Below are 26,631 nucleotides of genomic sequence, written 5' to 3'. Positions count from 1 at the left end.
TTAAAGTCGATGATTAAATGGTGCAACTGGTGTCCATATTCTAACAGTTTTTCCATCGCTTGCCGCATAGAGAAAATCTCATCTGTTACTGATTTGCCTGGAGTGAAGCCTCTTTGGTAGGGGTCAATGATGTTCTGAGCGGCCCCATACGCTCCGGCCTAGCAAGATAGCGGAGAATTTCTTATAGATGGTACTCAGAGACGTGATACCTCTATAATTACTGCACTATGTGATATCTCCCTTTTTATGTATGAGACAGATAATGCCTCGTTGCCAATCGTTAGGCATTGATTCGCTGTCCCATACCTTGAGCACAAGTTGATGAACTACTCGGTGTAACTGGTCGCCTCCATGTTTAACCAATTCGGCTGAAATTCCATCGGCTCCTGGCGACTTATGATTTTTTAGCTGATGAATTGCATGGACTGTTTCTCCTGAGCTTGGTGGTGGCAGTATTTGTCCATCGTCTTCAGTTGGCGATGTTCTGGTTTTCCAGTAGCTCATCAAAGTACTCAACCCATCGCTCCAATATGTCCATTCTGTCGGAAATCAGGTTTCCCTCTTTGTCTCGGCAGGATGAGCATCGAAGTGAATAAGGCTTCATCCTGTTGACTTGTTGGTAAAATTTCTGCACCTAGTGTGGTTGTTCCCTGTACTTTTCTAGTTCACAGACTTGTTGGTTCCCCCAGGCTTCCTTTGTCCGTCTGTGAAGTCGCTTCTCCCCTCGACGGAGTTCGTGATAAGTCTCTGCGCGTGCCCGCGTTCTTTGAGAATGCAACATTACTCGGTATGCGGCATTCTTCCGTTCCGTTGCTAACTTACATTCATCGTCAAACCAGCCGTTCCGACTCTTTTTGCGGCTGGAGCCAAGGATGTTTTTTGGCTGTATCAATGATAACATTCCTCAGGTGGTTGTGAAGATCATTTGTTGATGATTCATCTCCAGGTCCTCTGTTGATGGTTATTGCGACATCCATTTCCCTGTTATAGGTGTCGTGGAGGGTTGTGTTGTGGATGGCTGCAGTGTTAACTCCCACCTGGTTGTCAGAAGGGATTCTGGGTGGTGTTGTTATTCGAGCTCGCAGCACCATGCCAACGAGATAGTGATCCGGTCTATATTGGCCCCCCTATATGTTCTGACATTCATCAAGGCTGAGAAGTGGCGGCGTTCAATCAACACGTGGTGAAATTCGTTGCAAGTGGTCCCGTCTGGGGAGGCCCATGTATGTTTGTAGACCGCTTTCCGCTTAAACCAAATACTTCCAAAAACCATTTCGTGTGACACTGCTAATTGAATAATTCTCAGTCCGTTATCATTTGCATTTTGGTGTAAGCTATGGGAACCAACGTATCGCCTAAATACGGGCTTCTTCCCTACTTGGCTGTTAAAATCCCCAAGTATGATTTTGATATATTTTCTCCTATCTAGGGTCGAAAATCACAACTGATAACATCTACGATGATAAAATCCGCGCACGGTTGTTGTCAGCCAACAAAGCGTATTTCAACTTACAAAAACTGATCCGCTCGAAACGTCTCACCATAGGGTCAAAGCTCTTACTGTACAAGACATTGATCTTGCCAGCCCTCATGTATTCCTCGGAAGCTTGGGTTCTCAGCAAGAAAAATTGCGAACTCTTGGCCGCGTTCGAAAGAGGAATCCTCCAAAGAATTTTTGACCCCCTACATGAGGATAGACGATTCCGTAGCCTACACAATGACGAAATCTATGAGCGATACCATGACCGTCCGGTTATGGATAAAATCCGGCTCAATAGGTTACGGTGGGTGGGTCACTTAATCCATATAATTGAGGATGATCCCACCCGGAAAGTTTATAAGGGCAATATCTATGGTAGAAAAGGAAGACGAGGCAGACGCTGCCTAAGATGGAGCGATGGCGTGGGCCAGGACGCCAGACAACTTTTAGGGATATCGAAATGGTGGACCTCAGCGCAAAACCCGGGATGTCTAGAGTTCCTTATTAAGACAGGCCTAGACTGCATACCGGTTGTTGCGCCGTTGATGATGATGATGATTTTGATATCATATCTGGGACAGCCTTCGAGTGATCGTTCTACTGCCTCGTAGGAGGTATCCTTCCCCGACGCTGCAGTTTCCTCTGTAGGGGCGTGAACATTAATGAGGCTTACATTTCTAAACTTGCCTCGCAAGCGCACAGTGCCTAGGCAGTCGCTTATATTGTCAAAGCCGATAACATCAGGTTTCATTTTTTGGCTGACTAAGAAACCTACTCCGAGCACATGGTTTACTGGATGGCCACTATAATATATGGTGTAGCGGCTCTTCTCTAGAAAAACGGTCCCTGTCCAACGCATCTCCTGTAACACTGTTACATCAGCCCTATATTGGGACAGGGTATCGGCTAGCTGCTCATCAGTTTTTTCTCTGTACAGAGAGCGCACATTCCATGAGAAAATGCGCAAATCGTTATTCATTTCAACATCGTCATTCCAAAGTCAAGTATCTCGGTAGGTGTACCATTCACCTGGCTTGGTAGCCCCGAAGGTTGCATAAACCGTTTTGCGGGTCGTGTCTTTAATTTGGTTCCACGGTTCTACCACATTCGTAATGACTAGTAATCGGATAAGTGAGATCATTTCTTTTTGCTTCTCACGAAATCGGCATCATTTAATGTGCGGCGCGCCAGCGCATTCCTCACGCTTTTTATTGGTGGCTTGAATCCTAGGATGGCAATCAACATTCGATGTTGAGGTACGGTAGGTAGGTTTCATAGGGGACGACTTTGGAGTTAGTGACCGTGCTAAAAGGTCGACGTCTTATGAGAATATAGTCGATTTGGGTTTTACTATTCCCACTAAAAAATGTAGGAAGATATGACAATCCTTTGATGATTTTATATACAAGGCCATGGGTTTCCACAAAATCAATTACACGCTCGCTATCCTCATTGCGCACTTCAAACCCCTTTCCGCCGTGGTACTTGTTACCGATTATATTTTCACCCACAGGTCGCCGGCAATGATGATATAGTCATCAGTAGGCACACGCATCGAGAAGTTGCATCTTTCTCGGAATCAGGTCGACCTGTCTGTGGTGCGTACGCAATGAAGGAGTGAATACTGCAATCAGTTATAGAATGGTGATCTTCATCAGCCGATCATCAAATCGTTCGACTTCTTTAATGGGATCGCGGAAACCCTCTGAGATGGCAATGCCAACACCGTAAAGAGTGTGTGGGTTACCAAAATAGAGAGGTTATAGCTATTTTTAGCGCATTAGCATTCTAAGTCACATTTGTTGACACAGTCGGGTTTCTTCTAGAGCGCAGATATCAATGCGCGACGATTGAAGTGGATGCCCTAGCATTTTTCCAAGGCTTGTTACTCGATCCGATCATGTTTTTTCTAACGACATTAAATACATTTTCTTGGTAGATCAATTAGGATTTAGCATAGTGTATAACTTCAACTGTACTTTATTTATCTCCTTCCCTGATATCACAATTTTAATTTTGTTTTACTGAGGATAGCACAAAGTCCGCCACTGCTTTGCAGGATTCATATTTGTCTTGCAATATTTTCGTGTTGAAGAATTTGTAGATTTTACTTACGCAACTTTTGAGTTGGTGAAAGTTACATCGGGCTTTCTAAGAAAGCATAACTTAGCCGACTCACCCCTATTGAGGATTCTGCTTAGCCTTGAAGTGTCTCTTTCACATTCCAGTTGTTAACAATGCATTCTACGGGGATCTCGTTTACAACTACTTAAAAGCCTTATGTATTCACGTTGTGAGTTTCGAAAGTTTAATCAGTGTTCATTCTTTTCGCTTTTATAAGAATGATTCAGAAGTCGTCTGGTTGATTCCCTGAGTTTTTGCAGTTCTTGTTTCCAGCAGGAAACCGCAAAATACTGCAAAAATCTGCAGTTCGGAGCTTCCAGTCAGGATCTGCAAAAAATCAAATAACTTCGAGTTTGAGATCACCTGTCTGCGCATACATTTCCTGAGACAATCGTAGGGTAAATACATAGAGGCCACTATCACGCTTTTTTTTCTCATCATTACACGGTATTGTAAGATGACCGTAGCTAGGATTTGATTACAGAATTGTCGCAATGCAGCGCGATCTAGAGGATGTCTTATTGTAGAAGATTCTAGTCCCCTTTGTTGATATAATATTGCAGATTTTGTTAAATCGAATTTATGGCTCTTCTACCAGAAAGATACAAGGGCATTCCCATAAATTTCTCAGCCTTGCTGCCCGTAGAATGGTGGATGCTAGTTAATGTGTTTAACCTTTATGATATGTGCTGAAAAACCGCCGTTAACTGAAGAGTCTGTTACGTCTAGTGTGAATCTCACCGAGGTTACCAGATTGTGCTTTCCTTAACGCCAAAGTTCCGTTTCCTTGAGTCCGATTTCTTTTGGATATTGTTACAACACCCGTGCCCTCATTCCCAAGGAGTTTCGCCTTTTTTCGCACCTTGCGCTGTCGTAGGCTACTAGCCTTCCCAGGTTCACGTTGTCCAGTCCACATGGATACGTTCCCACATAGGACACTAGACACTAGACTTTTCTTGTCAGATTAAGCCTACCATTCCCTCTGCTTTGCGTCTGAAGTTTCCTTATACCGAGCCTACCTCTCCCGTTTTCTGGAAGAATTAGGGTACTGTGTCACCGACAGTTCCCAGGTTCTCTCATTATGGGAGTTGCTGTACCCTTCTTTCTGTCTGACCGCGCCGTAGACAGTAAATGCAGGCTTTCCACTAAAATGAAGGGTATGCCTTCCAAAGATTTCTCCTTGGTGGAACATTAATCTGGTGAAGTCTCCAAAATCCGTGCCATGACCGCGACTTGATTGCACAAAGTCGGAGTGCGTTTTAAGTACCTGAGAGGAGAATCAAAATTTTAAGTTTTCAGATTCATTTATTGAACACCCTTAGTTTAGTAATGAACATATACTCTACCCCGCCCAGGCAAAGCTGGTGTCCAAAGCGAGTTGACGAATAGGTGCGAAGTAATTATAAAGCCATTGGTAATTTTTTAAGGTTTGAACAACTTTAATAAAAAGTAGGGCCTCCATTATTGGTTATTACTTCTTCCAGACGTCTTACCATGAAATAAATAAGAGATTGAATATAGATGGAACATATTTTTTCCAACTCTTCTGAGGTTGCCTGTTTAAGTTCGCTCATATTTTTAAGTTCAAGAACTCTTTAATCTTGAATGGGCGAAAATTGCGGAACCGTTTCGCAGAAAAATAACTTCTGGCACCACTATTTCCTCTCCAAGGGCCTGCAGTATATGTATATTAACCTCGTCCATAATAAAAGGTTGAACAAAGAAATGCACAAATGGCAGGTTTAAGGATCAAGACGAAGACGGCAACGGTTTCGTACCAGGACAGAGGCAACTTATCAGACGCTGCCTCACCTCTACCCTAAGAACAGCGTGACCGAAGCGGCGCAGGTTATTAGGCAACCTTTAATTTTCATTCCCTTTAAAACAACAAATGTCTGTATATTATCAAATTATCACAAAGTAAGAAGCAGAGTTCCCTCTAGCCACGCAAATGATCATAGGTTTACGTTTAACATCATTTTGAAATCAGTCAGTTCCCTCACAGATGTTTTCTTAACGTGTATTTATACATTTTGAACTTCAGCCTAAGTGCAAACAAAATGCCACCAAGGTTAGGTATCTCAGTGTTTATACGCGACATTCTTCACAGACTATTTACGGGGCGATAAAGATAGGTGTTACAATAAGCATTATGACTGGATCGTATATTTATCCGATGACTGAACGCTTTATTCGCCACCCACACCCACCGCTAACTATTACCATTTTCTACCTGCAATGCCATTTCCCCATCTATAGCACCTGTAATCGAATTTCCATGAGAACGCATTAATTGAAACCCATATTGCAGGCTGCTAAAAATGGCTGAACTATGTGAATTAGATTAGACTGGATGCTAATCACCTTGAGCAGTTTATCGCTACTCTGTATCGGCTCATAACCACTTCATCGTGCAAATTCTCCACGCCGGATCTGAAAGGCAGCTCCGAAATGGAAGTCGAAATTGCGTAGATGTACTGGGCGAATTTATTGCTTCTAATTTTCCCAAGTAGGGAACAGCCTAAACGAGAAATCGTTGTGGAATCTAATCGTCGCAGGCAGCTATCAGCCATGTCAACTGAAATGTTATCACAACGAATTTTATTGATTAATCCGACAATGTGCTCTCCACGTTAGGTGCTCGCTGCGAAAAATCGCTCGCAGTGCCAGTGCTACGAAATCTAAGCGAGTCAGTTTGAACTAGAATTAATTTGGTTCTTCCTAGACAATTCGGGTAGATTATGTTATACACAACACATTAAACACATTAAATACAAAATTACAAAATCCAATAAAAGCTGATAATTTCATTCAAATTTTTTAAGGTTTTGTGTCAACAAAATTGTCTATCACACCTACCCACAGTACACCTGATAGATATCCTGTGCTCTTAACTTCCACGCATGCAGTTTAAGGGGAATACATATAAACGGAGGATGTGAAACCTTTTTCACCCAATAAAGCGATGTGAAGTATTAATCGATTAATAGGGGCACGTAGTTTTGCCATCAGTGGTATTGTTATAATCAAGTCGCACCGCGTCCTTGAAGAACTATTGTGCCCCTTTTACTGGTTAGAATGTACCTATTGATCATAGTATCCCAAGCAGGCCTATAACCGTTAGGAACTTTAGTATGTTCCCGAATTCCAGATCTTTCAGCCTTGCATCTGGTAGTAAGTGTTCTCCCAGATGCCTCGACCTACTTTCCCCAAGTGCCGGACACTGTCCCAGGACGTGTATAGAGATTTCGTCCTCCTCCTCACAAAACCTGCAGGCAGTGTCCGTAGATATCCTTAGCTTCCCTACGTGATAGTTCAGCCGACAATGACCAGTGAGAATTCTTACTATGATTCGGAGGTTCTTTTTGGTGAGGTTTAAGCAATCCTTTGTGCGTATGGGTTCGTATCCCCCAATAAGCACCCTGGACTGCTCCATCCCTGGTAGGCCCGCCCAATATAGTTCCCTCAACCGTTCTTCATCATTTCTTAGATTCATAGCCATGAAACCGTTTTCGATTCCACAGAAGGGTTCTGGCCCATGTAAAGGCGTCCCTGCTCCCTTCTTGGCTAGTTCGTCCGCTGCCTCGTTGCCTCCTAACCCAGCATGGCGTGGAACCCAAAATGTCCAGACCTTGTTGGACAAGCCGAGTGTATTCAGTCTCTCAAGGCATTCCCATACCAATTTAGAGTCTACCTGGTTGGACCTAAGTGCCTTGATCGCTACTTGACTATCGGTGAGAATAGTTATGTTCTGCCCTCTATATTTCCTTTGCAAATTAAAGGAGGCACATTTGTCTATGGCGTATATTTCCGCCCGGAATATGCTAGTGTACCTACCCATTGGCTCAAAGTACATTTTCCTTGGACCAATGACTCCGGCACCCACTCCCTCTGTTGTGAGGGATCCGTCAGTGTACCAAGTAATCAGTTGCTGGTTTAAGCCTTATGTCGCAGCCACGCTTTCCCAGTTTGCCTTGTTACTCTAACGTGTTTCAAACTTCTTCAAGTGAAATCTCGTTGTCATATTATCCCTTGGTATCAGTAATTCGGGATACCGCCTAGAAAGAATACCGATCTTCCTTAGATTTAGGCAGCTCCCCGCCTCACTCATACTACCTACCATGCTGAATATTGCCCTCCTTGCATGCATCTGTATGTGCAGATGGAGACGGGTTAATCCCAGGCGGACCTCCGTTGGGCATGTCCTCATTGCCTCACTGATACACACGTAAGCCAGCCTTTGGAGCTTGTGTAATTCCCTGGTTTGTGTGCTGAGTTGGGTTCTTTCTGCCCAAATTACCGCTCCATAGGCTCATTGGCCTTACTATTGCAATATATATCCAAAATAGTATCTTCGGGCTGCAACCCCATTTTTTCCTGCTATGGATCTGCAAGTCATCATGCCCTCGTAGCTTTCCGATAAGTGTTTCCGACATGTGTCTTCCAGAGTAATTTTTGGTCTAGCGTGATTCCCAAATATTTGACCTCTGCTTCTCTTTTCACCTCCATATCATGTAATGTTGATCAAGCTTACGCCTCCTAGTGAATTGTACTATAGTGATTTTGGCTGGGTTGACCGGCAGTCCAACCTTCTGCACCAGGCACTAGTAACCCTTAGTCCAGTTTGGATTCTATCACATAGGGTATCTTCATATTTGCCACTATAGATTAAAACAATGTCGTCCGCGTAGCCCTGGACTTGTATTCCAGTATTAGTTAACACGTTCAGGAATTCATCCACTACCATACTCCACATCAGCGGCGATAGTACCCCACCCTGTGGACAGCCTTGAGTGGTATTCATGATAATAGAATTTGTAACTGTCGGTACCTCTATTTGCCTGCTTTCTAGCATTTTGCCCATCCAGAGTGTGAGAGTGTTTCCCACTCCTTTGCGGCTCAGGGCATCTTATATCTCTGTGTGGGATGTGTTGTCGAATGCTCTTTCGATATCCAAAAACGCGCACAGTGCAATTTCTTTTGTTTCTATGGCACCCCGTAGTACCTCTGTCAGCTGATACAGAACAGTTTCAGTTGACTGTCCTCCCCGGTAAGCGTGCTAACAGTGATGTAGGGGATTACGCTTTAGAACGTTGGTTCTAATATAATCATCTATAACCTTCTCCACCGTTTTGAGTACGAGCGATGTTAGGCAAATTGGTCTGAAAGATTTAGGGTGAAAAGGATCATTTTTATCCGCTTTCAGAATAAAGACCACTTTTGCCCGTCTCCATGCCCTTCGTATGTATCCCAGTGGTATAGAAGGAAGTTTCAAGGATAGAAAACATTACACGTGCCCGTATTTAGAAATTACTCAGCCTAAAAATCTGAAAAATCATGAAGTTACTCCTATCTAACCCTCAAAATATCTTTTATATCCATAATATGGAACATGATGAGTTCCTGAGTGAATCCTACTATCACAAATAAAACTCATGCTTCAACTCTCCAGTGATCAACCAATTATTGGCTGCCGAAATCTAATAAGCTGGGGTGGGCACTGGTGGAGCGGCGTATTAGTCGCGAGAGTCATCCAATCCGAACCAATACAATGCTTCCTGTAACCATGGTGCCCCGTAGGAAACTACGTCAGGTTGCAATTCAAATGTAGTGTCTTCGCTGTACACGGGATCCATGTATGGATTCAGTGACCCTTTTAAGAATTATCCCATTATTGCTGCCATTTCCTGGAATCTCCTTCCTTGTGGCTTCTTAGAAGTCATTAGTCACTTCGGATGGGTTCGCCTTCATTCTCTGGTAAAGATAGTGCGCCTGGTTGACCATAAGAACCAAGTGAATCATTACTGCAGTAACATACACTACTCAACCAAATGCTGTTCCAGACGATGACCCCACTTGCTCCTGCCGAAACTGCGATAAGCAGCCTGTGATAATATTTTCGCTCATCCCCATTCCGTTTTTATTTCATAATTTAAAATATAATGCTAACAAAAACTTCACAACTTTTAATCCTTTTCTTACTTAATTCACAAATCAATTGACACCAAATTCATTTTTTAAATTCAATTCAATTATTTATTTCGACCTCATCCGGGCCTACTCTGCCACGGAGAACACCGGTGTGGCAAGTGTCAATCGAATTAACAACAATGTTGTTAACCCCGCTGCGCCACAGCTTCATCAATCATCAGCCTCACGTATCTAATGATAGATTTTGAGACAACCTCACAATGACCAACCTAGATATTGGTAGTATTTTTTTGCTCGGAAAGAAATAACCTTCGACTAGCCGAGCCAAATAATCAGGGATCTCCGATTTAGACGCTTTAGTGAGCCTTATCCAATCCCAGTTAACCAAAATACAGGCTTTTCTGAGATTTAGTGGCACTACCACGCAGCGCTTACTAGCATCCATTGCTACCGCATCGCCACTACAATCGCGTCTCTATGATTGACCGCGCATTAGATAGATGAATGGGGGCAGCTTTCATATAATGCCTTAAAGTTTTAGGTGTTTTGATAGTAGAATCAACTTGTCGCTCTTCTGCTGGACAGGAATTGGACTTCCATCAAATGTACTGAGGCGTGGTCTTAATTGCCAACTTGTGAAGTTTGTTCGAAATACCATTGGACTCCAGGATCTTATTATATTCAATGCGTCCGCAGATCTCTCGTAAATTCTCCTCGGTAAAACTAAGCACCAAGATGGCGTCTTGGCCTACTGGTTAAAGTCCACTTTTCTCATATAGCGACAAAGATTTGTAAATATTTTCAGCAACGAGCACGTCAATTGGTGTTCTTGTTGATTATAACTTCGTAGAGACTACTTAGGAGAGCCTTGTATTCTTCCTCCAGCTACTGACGCCCTTTCTTCCCCTTTACCTTTGGCTAAGTCTCGTTGCTTCGGTATCAGGAATTGAGGTATGCCTGGTCGACAATCAAAAACAACCCTCTACCTCGGAAGATGGTCGAACATCCAATGTTGCCAACCACTTCAAGCAAAGGTTTGGTCTCTGATTTTCGTCATTCGGTTTCCACACTTTGAGGCTCATGCATTTAAAACGTCGACAATCATCTTAAGGCTGTAGTTTCTAGGGCCTAGCACCAGACTGTTCAGCACCTCCTTCTATTGTGTTATTGTTGTACTAAAAATAGCGTAGCCTCTGAAGATATTAGTTCTAATCCCTGCCTCTTCTCCGAATTTTCCGCACCTTCATCATGTTTACTAGAAGTCTAGATCTCTAAAGCATCTTTTTATAGATAATTATTTCCGAATCTTCCACTTAACCCAATCTATTTCTATCTTGCCCGTGCGTATTCCCTCCCGTCGCTAAAATTATCCTAGAATGCATTAAAGAAGAGTGGTCCTGAGTCCGCCGCACTACTTCTGTTTAGTGCACTGATCACTCTTTCTTGGCGAATACCCAACTTTTAAAATAGTGTTTACTGACAATTTCTCTCGTTAAGACAGGGCAAACCATTGCCGTTTTAATCACGATGATCCGTGGGGCAGAAGTGAGATAGTCTCGAGAGAAGTTTGTCTCTGCTCTGACGAACTCTAAGCGACATATTGTATAACGGGGCAAAAATCACGTGCTACAATCGCAATAAAATTTCGACGGCAAGGGCGCAGTTTGCGTTCAGTGCTATTCCTGCTTGTTATCGATGACGTTCTCCACGCGACCTAGCCGAGAATATATATATATACATATACCTGGCAGGTTAACCTGAGTGACAAACGCAGAGCAGCATGCGACCAGGCGCGTGTTATGAGTTGCGGATAATAACATGACCCACCGGGTCAGTTACGAATATCGCAAGATGATCTTGTAAATAAATATCCGCAGGCAAGCAGAACGTTTACACTTGTGCTCATCTCCCCCAACCTATTCTTCCCTTTCTGGGTGAGCAAACCTCCTTAACAAATCCGTAATCCGGGGTGAGGGAATCTACGCGGCGCCTATCGGATGGATTGCAGTGACAGCACACTGTATTTTAGAGGCTCCTATTCAAATACCTTGCCTAGCTTTGGAGGTAACCAAGGGGCATTACAACATTGGAGCTCTGTTACAGGGCTGACTAGTTCCCTATTACTCGTGACAATCCAACTGGAAACATTTGTTTAAATTCTATTGATTGGACCCCAGGGACACGAAGACAGTACCCAACAAGGTTAACAGTCACTCAAAAACACTAGAACGGCTCTTCCCCCTTGTATGTTTTGGCGGCTATACCGTTCATCACCAGAGACGAGAGGCATAGGCGTTGTATGGTTTAGACGAACCAACTCAACGATACCGACTTCATAACGCGTTTACAACCCGCTCTCCAGAGCTAAGTCCTGTTCCGGGTGATAGTGAAAAACCGGAGTTGCTGGAACTAGGCAATAAATTTTCCACGAAGTTTCACTTGAGCTCAGTTTGGAGTCATCAGCTTACCAGAATGAACAAAGGAGCATACTCCATAGAATAGAATAGAATACTCCACCTACAAGGCACACTTGAACCCAGCAATCAGGAGAAGTTGAGTAACTGGTGATGTCGACCCAATTTACAATGAGGCTTTGACCGCATTCCAGGCCGAATTCACAGAATATGCTGAGATTTTCCTAGGCGCTAGGCCAAGGATGCTAAAACTAAAGTTTACTTCGACAACTACGAACATCATTGCTGCGGTTGACAGAAATTTGGCTGATCGTTTGGCTAGCAATATACTGCTACAGAGGTTCATAGCCTGGTCTACGTTACAGCTGCCACGGTTATTCGTCCCAATAATCAACAACGTGGAACGAATAACAGAGATACGTGCAGGAGAAATTTGCCATTCTGAATATTTCTAGTCAAGAAAAGACTCAAAAATTTGAGGAAGAAGATTGGTTGTGTCAAGCATTTCTTGGAAATCCATCACCAACAGTGCACAAATGCGTTGCCGACATCATTGGAAGCTACCATCTGTCCAATGATATGCCAATCGAAAAAATCCTCGAAGTGCTGAAGCAAAAACTTATGGTATGCTCCAATCGCATCCGTAGGTATCAAAAGAGCTTTCAGCGAAGGACCGACAAGACCTTGCTCTTTCAAAACCAACAGGGATTCTTTAAATATCTCGCTAGCTCAGATCGTGAAAATAACCTCGATCTGGATCAGGCAGAAGACTTCTGGAGAATTGTTTGGAGTGAACCCACCCGTTGCAATTTAGAAGCAACGTGGCTCCCACACCTCATGGGTTCATGCGAGGCCATCCCGTAAATGCTATGGCAATCATTAAATCTAAATTGCTGGGGGAATTTGAACGGCGTCTGGATCTTGTCCTGAAAACTGAGCTTTTCGGGAAAAATAAAATCGTGGCAATCAACACCTTTGCCTTTCCCCTTCTTCTATATAATTTCGATGTGATACAGTGGAGTAATAAGGATATAGAATCTGTCAATAGACAGGTAAGGGTAGTTCTTGCAAACAACAACATGCACAATAGAGCTGCCGAAAAATTGAGGTTTGCTATCCCACGTCATCAGGGAGAAAGGGGGTAGTTGATTTAAAAGCATTGCACAACAATCAAGTGCATTTTCTTCGTGAGTTTTCCTATGAGAAACAATCGCCTAGCCAAATATATCAGGCTATCGTCATGGCAAGTAATAAATTATGCCCTTTGCACTTGAGAAGCAGAGAATGAGATTCCACACTAGTGAAAAAAATCTAGAGAAAAATCGAAACTATGGCCCCTTGGCGGACGATACTACAAAAGATAGAAGCAGTGGTAATTTCAGCGGCTAAAATTTACATAAAACGCTCGATCTAAGGGCCATACTATACATGGAGATGCAAAAAGGACAATCCAATCCAATCAGAGTCCTGTCCAGTGGGCTTCAGCCCGAATCGAGGCTATCCTCAATTTAAAACTGACGTCTCTGTAGTTTAGAGCCACCGCGTCACTGCTTCAAGTGTTTGCGACAATCGGGGATGCAGAAATACATTTTCACATGGTCGCACAAACTTTCCATTAAAACGCATCATCGCTGTTTGCGGGCCTTTTGATGTTGCCTTCACCCCATCCTTAGGTTGGTCGCCCCCCGGTCTGGTTGGGCGTGCTGTCAGTCCCTATTTGAGGTGTTGTTGACGTCTCGGTAATAGGACAGTTTAAAAATATGGACATAGCTAAACTACAAATTTCTATCCTTTTCAGTTGCTTTTTACGACAAGCGGGATTAAGATTTTCTTAATCCCCAACTCACAGGCAATTGTTTTTTAATGTACCATAATATATGCTTGCTCTCCCACCGAGCGATGGACCGTAGCCATATGACTCTGGATTGGAGAGAGAGGCAAAAATAGCCGAATTGAAGATGAACACCAACAAAACCTAGGTTCTCAGTCTAACTGGTCATCGCATCGAAAACATTGATCTACTTGTTGGTACGAATGTATTGGAGAAGCAAGGGTACATACTGCTAGATGTACGATGTACGCATAAAGTTGCCCCATTCAATCGCGCCTAAAAACGGGACAAATTGTACCAACTGGTCCTCCAGGTTAGGGATTGGGTAGGGCTGACAACCCTATACGGAAAACAACTTGTTACGAAGCCACAACAGGAGCCTCAGACTGTAATCCACAAAGACGAACCCGGCAACGACAACGGAATAATGATTTGCGCATTTTCTCATGGAACGTGTGCTCTCTGTACAGAGATGAAGCTGATGAGCAGCTAGCCAATACCCTGTCCCAATATAGGGCTGATGTAACAGCGTTACAGGAGATGGCTTGGACAGGGACCGGTTTCCTGGAGAAGAGCCGCTACATCATATATTATAGTGGCCATCCAGTAAACCATGTGCTTCGAGTAGGTTTCCTAGTTAGCCAAAAAATGAAACCTGCTGTTATCGGCTTTGAAAACATAAGCGAACGGCTGTGCATTCTACGTTTGCGAGGCAAGTTTAGAAATATAAGCCTCATTCATGTTCACGCCCCTACAGAGGAGACTGCAGAGTCGGAGAAGGATACCTTCTACGAGGCAGTAGAACGAACCCTCGAAGCCTGTCCCAGATATGATATCAAAATCATACTTGGGGATTTTAACAGTCAAGTAGGGAAGGAGCCCGTATTCAGGCGATGCGTTGGCTCCCATAGCTTACACCAAAATACAAATGATAACGGACCGCGGATTATTCAATTAGCAGGGTCACACGAAATGGTTGTTGGAAGTATCTGGTTTGCGCGGAAAGCGGTCCACAAAGAAACATGGGCCTCTCCCGACGGGACCACTTTCAACCAAATTGACCACGTGCTGATTGAACCCCGCTACCTCTCAGCCTTGATGAATGTCAGAACATATAGGGGGGCCAATATAGACTCGGATCACTATCTAGTTGGCATGGTGCTCCGAGCTCGAATAACAACACCTCCCAGAACCCCCCCGACAACCAGGTGAGAGTTAACACTGAAGCCATCCACAACACAACCCTCGGCGACACCTATAAGAGGGAAATGGATGCCACAATATCCGCAGTCAACAGAGGACCTGGAGATGAATCATCAACAAATGATCTTCACAACCACCTGAAGAGCGTTATCATTGATACGGCCACAAACATACTTGGCCCCAGCCGCAAAAAGAGTCGGTGGTTTGACGATGAGTGTAAGCAAGCAACGGAACGGAAGAATGCTGCATACCGAGTAATGTTGCATCCTCAAAGAACGCGGGCACGCGCAGAGACTTATCACGAACTCCGTCGAGCGGAGAAGCGACTTCACAGACGGAAAAAGGAAGCCTGGGAGAACCAACAAGTCTGTGAACTAGAAAAGTACAGGGAGCAACCGCACCAGGCGCGGAAGTTTTACCAACAAGTCAGCAGGATGAAGCCTTATACACCTCGATGCTCATTCTGCCGAGACAAAGAGGGAAATCTGATTTCCGACAGAATGGGCATATTGGAGCGATAGGTTGAGTACTTTGATGAGCTACTGAACAACCAGAACATCGGCGAGCTGGAGGTCTCCCCAACTGAAGACGACGGACAAATACTGCCACCACCAAGTTTAGGAGAAACAGTCCGTGCAATTCATCGACTAAAAAATGATAAGCCTCCAGGAGCCGATGGAATTACAGCCGAATTGGTTAAATATGGAGGCGATCAGTTACACCAAGTGGTTCATCAACTTGTGCTCAAGGTATGAGACAGCAAATCAATGTCTGACGATTGGCAATGAGGCATTATCTGTCTCATACATAAAAAGTAAGAGACCATACAGTGCAGCAATTATAGAGGTATCACGTTGCTGAGTACCATCTATAAGATATTTTCCTCTATCTTGCTAGGCCGGATAGCCATATACACCCACAACATCATTGGCCCATACCAAAGAGGCTTCATTCTAGGCAAATCAGCAACAGATCAGATTTTCTCTGTCCGGCAAGCGATGGAAAAACTATTGGAATATGGACAACAGTTGCATCATCTATTCATCGACTTTAAAGCCGCCTATGATAGCATAGCCTGGGTAAAACTGGACACGGCCATGAGAGAATTAGGTATCCGGACGAAATTAATAAGACTGACTAGGCTGACCCTGACCAATGTGCGAGGCCAGATAAATGCAGCAGGATCACTCTCAAGACCATTCGACATCAACAACGGTCTACGACAAGGGAATGCCCTATCATGCGTCCTCTTTAACCTGGCCCTCGAGAAAGTGATCCGTGATGCTTAGGTAAATGCAAGAGGTGCGATCCTCTTTAAGTCCACCCAACTATTGGCCTATGCTGACGATATCGACATCATGGGAAAAACCACCCGAGAAGTACAAACTGCCTTCATCCAGATCGAGCAGGCGGTAACTGGCGCGAGATCTTGGGCTGCACATCAATGAAGGCAAGACAAAATATATGGTGGCAACGTCAGCACCGAAGACGAATCAACCAACAACATCAAACCGCACTGGTCAAACACAAGCACGAACAAGAGTAAGGATAGGGGAATACAAGTTTGAGACCGTTGACAATTTCTCCTATCTAGGGTCGAAAATCACAACCGATAACAACTACGATGATGAAATCCGCGCACGGTTGTTGTCAGCCAACAGAGCCTACTTCAGCTTACAAAGACTGTTCCGCTCGAAACGTCTCACCATGGGGTCAAAGCTCTTACTGTACAAGACAATGATCTTGCCAGTCCTCATGTATTCCTTGGAAACTTGGGTTCTTGGCAACAAAAATTGCAAACTCTTGGCCGCGTTCGAGAAAAGAATCCTCCGAAGAATTTTTGGCCCCCTACATGAGGATGGACGATTCCGTAGCCTACACAATGACGAAATGTATGAGCGATACCATGACCGTTCGGTTGTGGATAAAATCCGGCTCAATAGGTTACAGTGGGCGGGTCACTTAATCCGTATGGATGAGGATCATCCCACCTGGAAAGTCTATAAGGGCAATATCTATGGTAGAAAAAGAAGACGAGGCAGACCTTGCCTAAGATGGAGCGATGGCGTAGGTCAGGACGTCAGGCAGCATTAGGGGTTATCGAATTGGTGGATCTCGGCGCAAAACCGGGGTGTCTGGAGTTTCTTTTTAAGGCAGGCCTAGACCGGATACCAGTTGTTGCGCCGTTGATGATGATAATGACTCAATCGCAAGTCCGTACATTTAGTGTAGTTAGTGCCTATAAAATACACAGTGGCTCTAACTAAAACCAAAAACTACGTAATATGTAGCCACGCTGGTTTCACCACTCCCTGCATCTCCCCAGTACACCGTGTGGTTTGAAACTGCTTGCTTAATAGATTCGCATTTACGTGAAAATTGAAATACAGTCCTAACAAATCGAAAACAGAAAGCTCGTCCCTTCAGGTATGAATGATTTTGTTGGTTTTTTGTTTAAAAATATTCGGGTGCACGATGGTTGTACTCATATACAGCTCGTAGTGAATATACGTTAAATATATATTCAGTTCAGTTCAGTTCGATGTCGATGTAGTAATTTGGCGCGAATGGGGCTTGTTAACCTACTTTAGCTTTGTTAATAATAGTAGGATTTCCACCAAGCTTTATGGTATGATATTTCCTATTAAAGTCTCTCTCACCGCAAATTGTTACGGGCCTAGGATGAACTTAAGGGGGGTTCGCAGTAAATTTTCAAAACACAATAATAACTTTAATACCAAACGGCGGGAGTCGTCTGACTTGGTCACTGGGTCGAGCTCTCGTAATGGACAGCACGGCGTCGAAACCGCTAGTCGTGGGGCGGTTCGACGTCTAGGCGCCACGACGACCAGGAGAACAGCTCCGCATGCTGCAGCTGTTTCGCCACAATCGGTGGCGACCACTTCAGCAGGTTCGCGTAGGAAGCGGATGAAATGGACTGAAGAAATGAACTCCTTCATCATCCGCTCCTACTACGAAATAACGGCGGGGGCAGGTACAACATCTTACCGCCCCTTATTGCACCAGAGATTCGTTGAGCGTTTCCCGCAATTCGCGCACGTGACTGTGCAGCGAGTCGCAGAACAGTACCGCTTTACTACTCGCAGCGACACAATCCCGGCCACCATCAAGGAACGTGTTCGACTTGAAGTCATCGGGAAAACTGGTGACCGAGAGTCGATGGGGACAGAGGCGGCGGCATCAACAACACCACGCCGCACTGCAGGTAACAGGTTCAGTACTCGCCGAAGCACTCTTCTCCACCGTCCAGCTGAGGTTTCGGCTGAGGTTCGGGACGAATTCCAAAGAGCGTGTATAGAATTCTCGGATATGGATCCTTTGCATAGACCAGGCATTCCCAGGCTCTATGCATCTCCAGCAACTCCGGGAATTCTATCTCAAATCAATGATGAGATTGCATCTCGACTGTGTGCTGATATGTCGCTGCTGCAACTACAATCACTTGTGTATTGTGGTGCAGTTGCGGCTATCAGATTGCACGGTCAGAAGATTCGCTTTTCATGGCTACTGAATGATGCTAGAGCGCATGGTTTTACAATAAAATATGGCCTACGTGCTAAGTGCGAACTGACACAGCATACAGTAGATGACATCAAGCTGTATGCTGGTACTGACAACCATCTTAGAAGTCTGTTGCGAATAATAGACGTGTTCAGCCGTGAACCTAGGAATTCTGCAAAGAACCCATGCTCGAGTTGGTGATCTGATGGATGCTCTACTGTCCGAATTCCTGTGACGTGTAAAGCTGGTGCTGAAATCGCATCTCTCGGGGAAGAATAAAATAAGCGCGTTGAATGTATTCGCTATCCCTTCACTGGCTTATGCATTCGGAATATTGCTGTGGACGAAGACCGACCTAGAAAACTTCCAGCGGCGGATACGGACAACTATGTCCAAATTCCGAATGCATCACCCAAAGTCTGCCGTGGAGGGGATGAACCGGCCTCGTCACATGGGAGGTAGGGGCGTGGTTGACGTGGCGGCACAACAACATCGCCAATTCGATTCGCTGCGCGCTTATTTTTACAGTAAAGAGCAGGCGAGCCCCTTGAATGCGGCTGTCTGTAAGGCAAACTATGGGCTGACTCCACTTAACTTGAAGGATCGATCTTTCAATCCTCTGAGTGGGGTGAAGTCGGACCAGGAGCGGATCGATGAATGGAAGTCGAAGGCAATGCACGGTAAACACGTGAATTGTCTTTGGCAGCCATTTGTCGATTTGCATCTGTCGAACAGATGGCTGTGTGCTGGGGAGCTCTTTGCTGAGACGGAGGGGTTCATGTGTGCCATTCAGGATGGCGTGGTCGCCACCCGAGCTTATAAAAAGCTCATCATGAAAGAACGGGTGGAGAACGACCAGTGCAGAATGTGTGGTTCGGCGTTAGAGACGTTGGACCATTTTATTTCTGGCTGTACTGTTATGGCACCGGTGCAATACCAGGCATAATGCTGTATGTAAGGTTATCCATCAAAACCTTGCATATAAGCATGGGCTGATCACGGGAACATGTCCGGTTTACCGATATGAGCCGCAAGCAGTACTTGATAGTTCTGCTTACAGCATGTATTGGGACCGGCAAGTTCTGACTGATCGCCATACCGCACATAACAAGCCTGACGTACTGTTAGTTGACGGGTCGCTCCGCGTATATTATTGATGTTGCTATCCCCCATAATAGCAACATTGAACGGAAATACGTGGAGAAGAAGGTGAACTATGAGCCATTGGCTCGTGAAATCAAAGAAATTTGGCGTCTCAAGCGGGTGGTTGTAGTTCCCATAATATTGTCAGCTACAGGTATTGTATCTAAATCCCTCACGGCTTCCCTTGATGTCCTGGGACTTTCGCACACTCTGGTTCAAACCATGCAGAAGTACACCATTCTGCATACGTGCTCGATGTTGCGGGGAGTACTCAACGAATTCTCCCACTGACCTGCCACCGGCCACCACCACCAGCGCCCCTTTAGTTTTTAAGTAGGTAGGATCGTCCGAGTCTAAATGCTTGGCACTTAGTACTAGTATTAGGTAAAATCTGACATCTGCCGAGATTGTGATAACTCGGAAATAACTTTATTTGCGCAGATATTGTAACACGTACACGGACCACCGTGATTTTTTTTTGGAATTTTCTGAGAAATAATTGACTCATTTCAGATCTCCGCACTCCCATTCGCAAACAATTTCGAGACCTTTCATTTGATACCCCACATGACTATATTCTGTGAAAAAATGTACACCCGCCTTTTGCATGTGTTTTCAACACCTTTAAGAGGTGAAATTCCTCAGTTCCTCGGGAATTATCAAATTAAAAATCGGATCTAATTTAGCTGCAAAGTAATGCTTTGGGACGTTATGCGCTCATTTTTCCCATTCATGAATAGAAATAATCACGCGTCCAAAATATTAAAACATTGATTTTTCCACAAAAGAGCGAAGGTGAAATGCTCTACAATCTTGCTGGGCTTTTGTGGCATGTAGTCCGCAGCACTGCTCCAACAATTCACATACGGGCAAGTAACCAGTTTTCAATCTATTTGTCCGCGCTTACTACAGCTCACAGTGTGCGTTAAAATACCAGATCGGTCGAGCGTGCTACACTTTGAAAGGTCCTTGTCCTCTTTCAGTTTTACCAATCACACGGTTTCATGTAATTCACGCGCTGCGAAAAACTAAAGTAGTTTAGAGTTCTTGAGCACCCTCAAAGAGTTTAACGAGAATCCCCTAAGCATTGGTACAATCGGCAAGAATCTTTTATGCGTGCGCACTGTATCTTTTCTGCAGCGTGCTCTCTTCGCGACTAGTGTTTCAACACGATTTCTTGTCACTTTAGTCCCATCGCGTTCGCCGGTCCGATAGTACGTGGTATGAGGGCAGGATTCCGGGTCTGGCGTGTAAAGTGTTAAATCGATTGAACGATTGGTTTATTACGAAGATACCTTCAGTGATCGTTCGAAAATTACAATGTTACTCATAATTGCGGTGGCATCTTAATATTCTTGCGGTTAGTGGAAGTATATATGTACCTGTGAAACTATACATTCAAGTGTTCGTGTATTGTGTGCAAAATATTAAGAAAATTATCTAAATATTTGAGTTAGATATTTTCGCACTTGTATCAGATTCGTGCCGCTGTGCGTTAGTGACTGTGATAAAATTTTTAGAGTGCCAAGTGATCTGCATCAGAAGCCCATTTTCATAGTCTGCACCGTCGCCGACCACTCAGGTGAAATGCGATTTTCCTAGAAATCTGATGCGTACCTGGACAAGCATGCGCTGACTCATCAGCTCTTGTGGTACTTCACTAAATCAGCATCCGCGGCTTTAGCTGCGCGGTCTTCTTTATCGAACCTATAAAACCTGAATCACAGCCAACCCCATAAAAAATGATCGAGAAACGAAATTTATATCAAACACAGGATTACGACGTGCCATTCAGGCATCCAAAGGTTGGTATCGAGTTTCGTATAATTTTTTTTTATCTAATGAATTCATAACTGCGACTACCGGAGCAACAACTTGTTTATCTTATCTGCTTTCCCCTGGGCTTGTACACTATCTAAAGATCGCCAAGAGATGCTGACTGGTATGATACATATGAGATGTAACTTCGCTTTCCAAGAACTGTCTGCAAAAATTGCTGATTCCTCCATTCGGAGATTTCTTCAGTGCGTGGAGACGGTAGCACAACGAAAATCTGCCATAGACGTGATATTATTATAGAGGGGTGTAGTCTACCTGTGAGACCATCGGTCACAGACATCTTAATATCGCATTTTGCATATTCATCAAGTCAATGGATTCAAACGTGCGCTTTCGCATTACCTGGTGCTTCTGATGCTTCTCAGCGTTGGCAATTAATCCATTGAGGAGATCACCTGAGATCACCCATGCAGTTTTTTGCAATCATTTGAACTAGAAGGGGATCAAGAATGGGTTAATCAATGCCCAGAGATAATAATTGAAACGCCCTTCCGTTATTGAAACACTCAGGCAGCTGCAATCCAGGAGTGTTTATCTTGATAGCAACAACTTTTGCTTATCATTTTGCACGACGTGGTTCTAGGTACTTCTACGTACACCAAACATTCTGCGAAAACCGATATCATCGCAACAGGCATTCGTCTCTGCTTTGAACGTAGGTTTGCATGCACAAAAATAATATTTACAAATATCGTGTTCATTTTCGCCTCAATATACAGCTGCAGAAAAGAACAGCGAATGAACGAATTCCATATTTCTACGCTGGCAATTTGAAGTATTTTATCTACCTAAGATAAATATTTCCTACTTAGGAAGTATATTCGCTAACTCTTTTTAAACATTTCCAAGTGTAGATAAAGATGGAGATTGATAGTAGCAAAAATCTTTGATGAGTTTCACAAATAAAAATCAAGCCTTCAAAATACTTGGCTAATCGTAGCAGATACTTAGACCTGCAATAATGAATGCAATGGTCATAGTTGTTTTATATGAGATATGCTAATACCCAGGTGAAATTACAAACATACCAACAATTCATAAAGCACATGTTGTCGGGCCGCCACATCCCCTGCTCCCCTTTGCCTTCAAAACGCTTTGCCCCAAAACGGAAAATAAAATTATCTTTATGAACTAAAGCGACTTAATGCTTCCCATGTTTCTTTTTCCGTTGTATCGTCCATGAACTGAACATGACCGACTCACTAAATTTTGTGCACCTTGATAACCTCGAAGCCTTTGGACACTTGCAAAAGAAGTCCCATCTCTGAAGTTAGAAAAACCAATCAACTTCCATACAGAAAATCGGAAAACGAACCCTTCATCGTCTCTGGTCGAAATCTCCCGTTTTTCCCTAAGAAGGAAGAAATCGACGTCACTTTTATACGAAGGTCCTGAACTGGAGAAGGTATGACTATGAAAGAGCTCCAAGGCAAACAATACCGTATTCTACACCACAAGAGATGTACCTTCAAGTATAAAAGGTTTTGTGTTTCCCTATATAAGAGCATAACGTAGTTCTCCATTGGCTGATAGCATTGACCCCAGATATTTCAATCGCTCAGTTCTCGGCAGGTTACTGCCATTGCCAGAACTCAGCGATTTAAATATCTCGAGTCAATGCTATCAGCTAATGGAGAACTGCATAATGAAATTGCTTCACGTATTTACACCACCTGGATAATGCGGCATTCCACAACTGGTGTTCTTTGTGATCGACGTATCAGCGCATGTCCCACATCTAAAATTTACTGAAATGTTGTCCGTCTGACGCTCTCTATAGTTCTGAGTGTTGGCCGATTATAAAAGATAATGAACGGCGTCTTGCGGTAATGGGGACGAAGATGTTGCATTGCACTGGTGGCGTGATACGTCTGAAATGTGAATATCCGCGATCGATATGGAGTTGCACCGATCATGGAAAAACTGCGAGAGAGGCGTTTGCGATGGTGTGGGCACGTAATTCGTGCTAATGAGAATTCACTTACCAATATTGGTCTGAATATCGAAGTCAGTGGTAAGCAACCAAAAAGCCGGCCGAAACAACGGTGGCTTGATACGCTGGATAGGGATCCTGATCAGATATTAAGATGGACGGCGAAACCGATCACGGCAAGCGGGGCCCGCTTGTGAACGGGACAAAGGCTGAAGAAAAAAAAAAAAGATATGAGGAGCGACAAGTGCATGACAGCTCCATGACACATAGCTAAAAATTCCATTGCCCTCTATTTTTTAGAAAGCGATTTAAATAAATCATTTGACGAAAACCCCTGTATTGATAATAGTCAACCTTATACGCTTCACACCCTGAGTTTAATATTATTAGCAAATGCCAAGAATGTAACCTACATCAAATATAAAAAAAGGCTGGGGAGAATTAGATTCTTCTTGAATGGAATTTTAATATTTCACTGGAATTTCAATTATTCTCGTTAATTATGACGTCAGCATCTTATTTGTATGGCTTAGAATGCTTTTAATTCGCGCGAAATTGATAAGTTTGAACTGCTATACCTTTGACACTAATAGTTTGATTTTCATGAAACTTGGCATGTGTATGCAGGTGGCTGTCCTCTATGTCGGTGCAATATTTAGTACACCTAGGATGAGCTTAAGGGGAGTTGGCGTTAATGGCCAGATTTCCATGAAATTTAGCACGTATATACGAAATATTGTCCTCTATGCTGGTACAAAATTCAGAAGTCCTAGGATGAATGTAAGTGGGGTTTATCAGTAAATGTCTATAAATTAGTAATATATTATTAGTAACTTTATTTGAGCAGATATCGGAATGGAACATATTTTGAGGCCTAGATTCCATCTAAGCAGTAGGTAGTTTCCAAAAATGAGTCCTGTCTCACTTTAAGTGCGTACATTTTGACTCCTTACTCACGCACTTTGCAATTCACGCCAAAACTAATGGCGGAAAGTACAAATCGAGACCTTTCATTTGATACCCTACACGACTATATTCAGTGAAAATTTTTTTTGAATCCCCCCTTGCATGTATGAGGATCCCCCTTTAAACTCCACCTAAATTTATCCCACTCGCTGTATGCGTGGGATTTCATAGTTCCCATCTGTCCACCAAATTCGGTTCAGCCGTTTTGGAGAAAAGTGCGTGTGGCAGACAGACATGACAGACAATATTAAAAAGCGGTTATACATCTTTTATTCATATTACCGGCCAATTTTCCGAGGTTTCTGGCAATCTGTAAAAATCGCGCTAGTAAATTTATTTAGAAGCAAGTCATTCACGGAATCACTTTTTAACCTTTTCAGAACTGTTTAACTACTGCTTGGAAAAGGCCAAGTCTTGGTAGTACGTCGCATGAGGTGGCACTTCCCAGATAAGTATTTTCTGTCGTTTTTGATAAGCGGATCGAATTTCGATCGCTAATCGATACAAAGCAGATGTTGTACGCTCCCTTTTATAATCCGTAAAGCACAACAAGGGTACGGATTATATTCAGCGTAATCTGTGGATATAGAGTGGGAGCAAGTTGATCTCCATTTGGTCCGGTCTGACATTAAATGGGTGCAGATTCCTCAATCACTAAAAAGAACTGATTGCGGCAAACTTTTTTGGTTGCGTCGCTGAAGTAAAAAAGGCCATGCATGGCTAATATGGTTGTTATTTAGTTCCAACTTCGACATTTTTGTTTCACAATAAATCTTGCGTGTTCGGCCTGTCAGTTACGCCTGAATAGTCCGCAATTGAGGGATGCAGTTGGTCTGTCGGTTTTGAGTGTTCAGGCGGTCTGATGAAAAATGATTCGGCCAATCGGCCAAGCATGTGTTTGTTTAGGCTTTGACTGAGAATTTTATGGGAACCTTTACGCTAGTAAACACTTTTGATAAATGTCCACACACAACGCTTTCAGTTCAACTGGCGGTCGGGCTCTTCCGGCGTACAGGCTGAACTAAATCTGCATGGCGGGCTTTAGCGTCCATTAGCACAATGGAGAAAGTCAACCTACCAATGAACGCATTGCACACACTTAGAGCCCTTCGGAAATCAACACATGAGATCTCCCTCTCTTCTTATTTATGTTCAAATTGAACCTAATTGACAGAAGCCCCCAAGCTGTTCAGAAACCTCAAGGCGACTGTTGAAGGTTTGGAGGTTATACAGACGAGAGCGACAGAGAATATCAGATGGATAATCTTAAATTAAAGAATCAGCTGGCCAATAAACAGTTTCTTACCATATAAGAGTCCTTGAAATACGGAGACTGCTCTTCATGAGGTAGCACCTATGCTATAATCAATCCCATCTGGGAAGCACCCACTTCAAGATGAAAATGCCAACTTTTTTATACTGATAGTCATTTACGAAATCCTAAAGAATGTGGACAGTGGCTATGCCTAGGACTCAGTATTGTTTGTACCATCATTATCGGTGGGACTTTGAAGAATGCGTTAGAACCCGTGCGCTTCAGGATACGATTTGATACTATTCACCACTAAGCCAAAGATCACCATTAGCACTTACCGGAAGCGTGCCTCTAGTGCCAAAGAAAATAAAACGGAGTCTAGTTCATCACCCTGCTTTAGACCTATTTGTACCTCGAATCTGCTGTTTTTTGTTGATTCTACCGTGCGCTGTGAAATTTATTAGTCGTTCTCGAGAGCCGAACAAGCTTCTTAGGAATTCCGAAGTCAATAATTTTTTTGCAGTCCATTCCAGTGAATAGTATCACATGCCCGTTTAAAATGAGCGAATGTAGTATTTTGTTAGCGTTATCATTGGATTCCCAGCATTTTCTAGTACTTACCTACATATGAGGTTAATCATCCAACCAGGAAATCTCTGTGGTATTCACTGCGCACACTTATTTAATTTAAAAAATAGGACGAATTACATTATTTGACGACCCTTATGGATCCATTTTCGACTCTACTGGCGATCAGATTGTAGATGACATTTCTGATTCACTGGCCGCCATCTTCAGTAAGTTACGAATGACTTCATAAATGTTCGTCGATCTTGATTATTCTAGATCTTTACGGTTGACTACATGAAGAGCCAAACCAATTCCCTTGATTTGAACAATTGAGCAACACATTAAGAATTGAAACAGTCTTCAAAATACGTATAACTAAATTGCTCCCCTTATTTTGGATTTATGGCTTGCATGGCGATA

The 26,631-nt window shown here is 43.6% G+C and overlaps 1 protein-coding gene across 2 annotated transcripts in view; it reads left to right on the top strand.

Moving 5' to 3' along the window:
• The window catches only part of LOC119647920 (breast cancer anti-estrogen resistance protein 1), a 227,330-nt gene that overhangs the window by 107,673 nt on the left and 93,026 nt on the right, over window positions 1–26,631 (top strand). The window contains exon 1 of one of the 2 annotated variants that reach the window (XM_038049245.1): window positions 20,584–21,453. The exons of the other annotated variant lie outside the window; for it this stretch is intronic. Coding sequence (XP_037905173.1) covers window positions 21,391–21,453 — 63 coding nt within the window. The 5' untranslated portion in view covers window positions 20,584–21,390. Of the gene's footprint in view, window positions 1–20,583; window positions 21,454–26,631 lie in introns of those variants that run through there. 2 annotated transcript variants of the gene reach the window in all.

Source organism: Hermetia illucens, chromosome 2, assembly GCF_905115235.1.
Source record: "Hermetia illucens chromosome 2, iHerIll2.2.curated.20191125, whole genome shotgun sequence".
Classification (NCBI taxonomy): domain Eukaryota; kingdom Metazoa; phylum Arthropoda; class Insecta; order Diptera; family Stratiomyidae; genus Hermetia; species Hermetia illucens.
The sequence above is the reverse complement of the archived record's forward strand: the minus strand, read 5'-3'. Positions and strand labels throughout refer to the sequence as shown.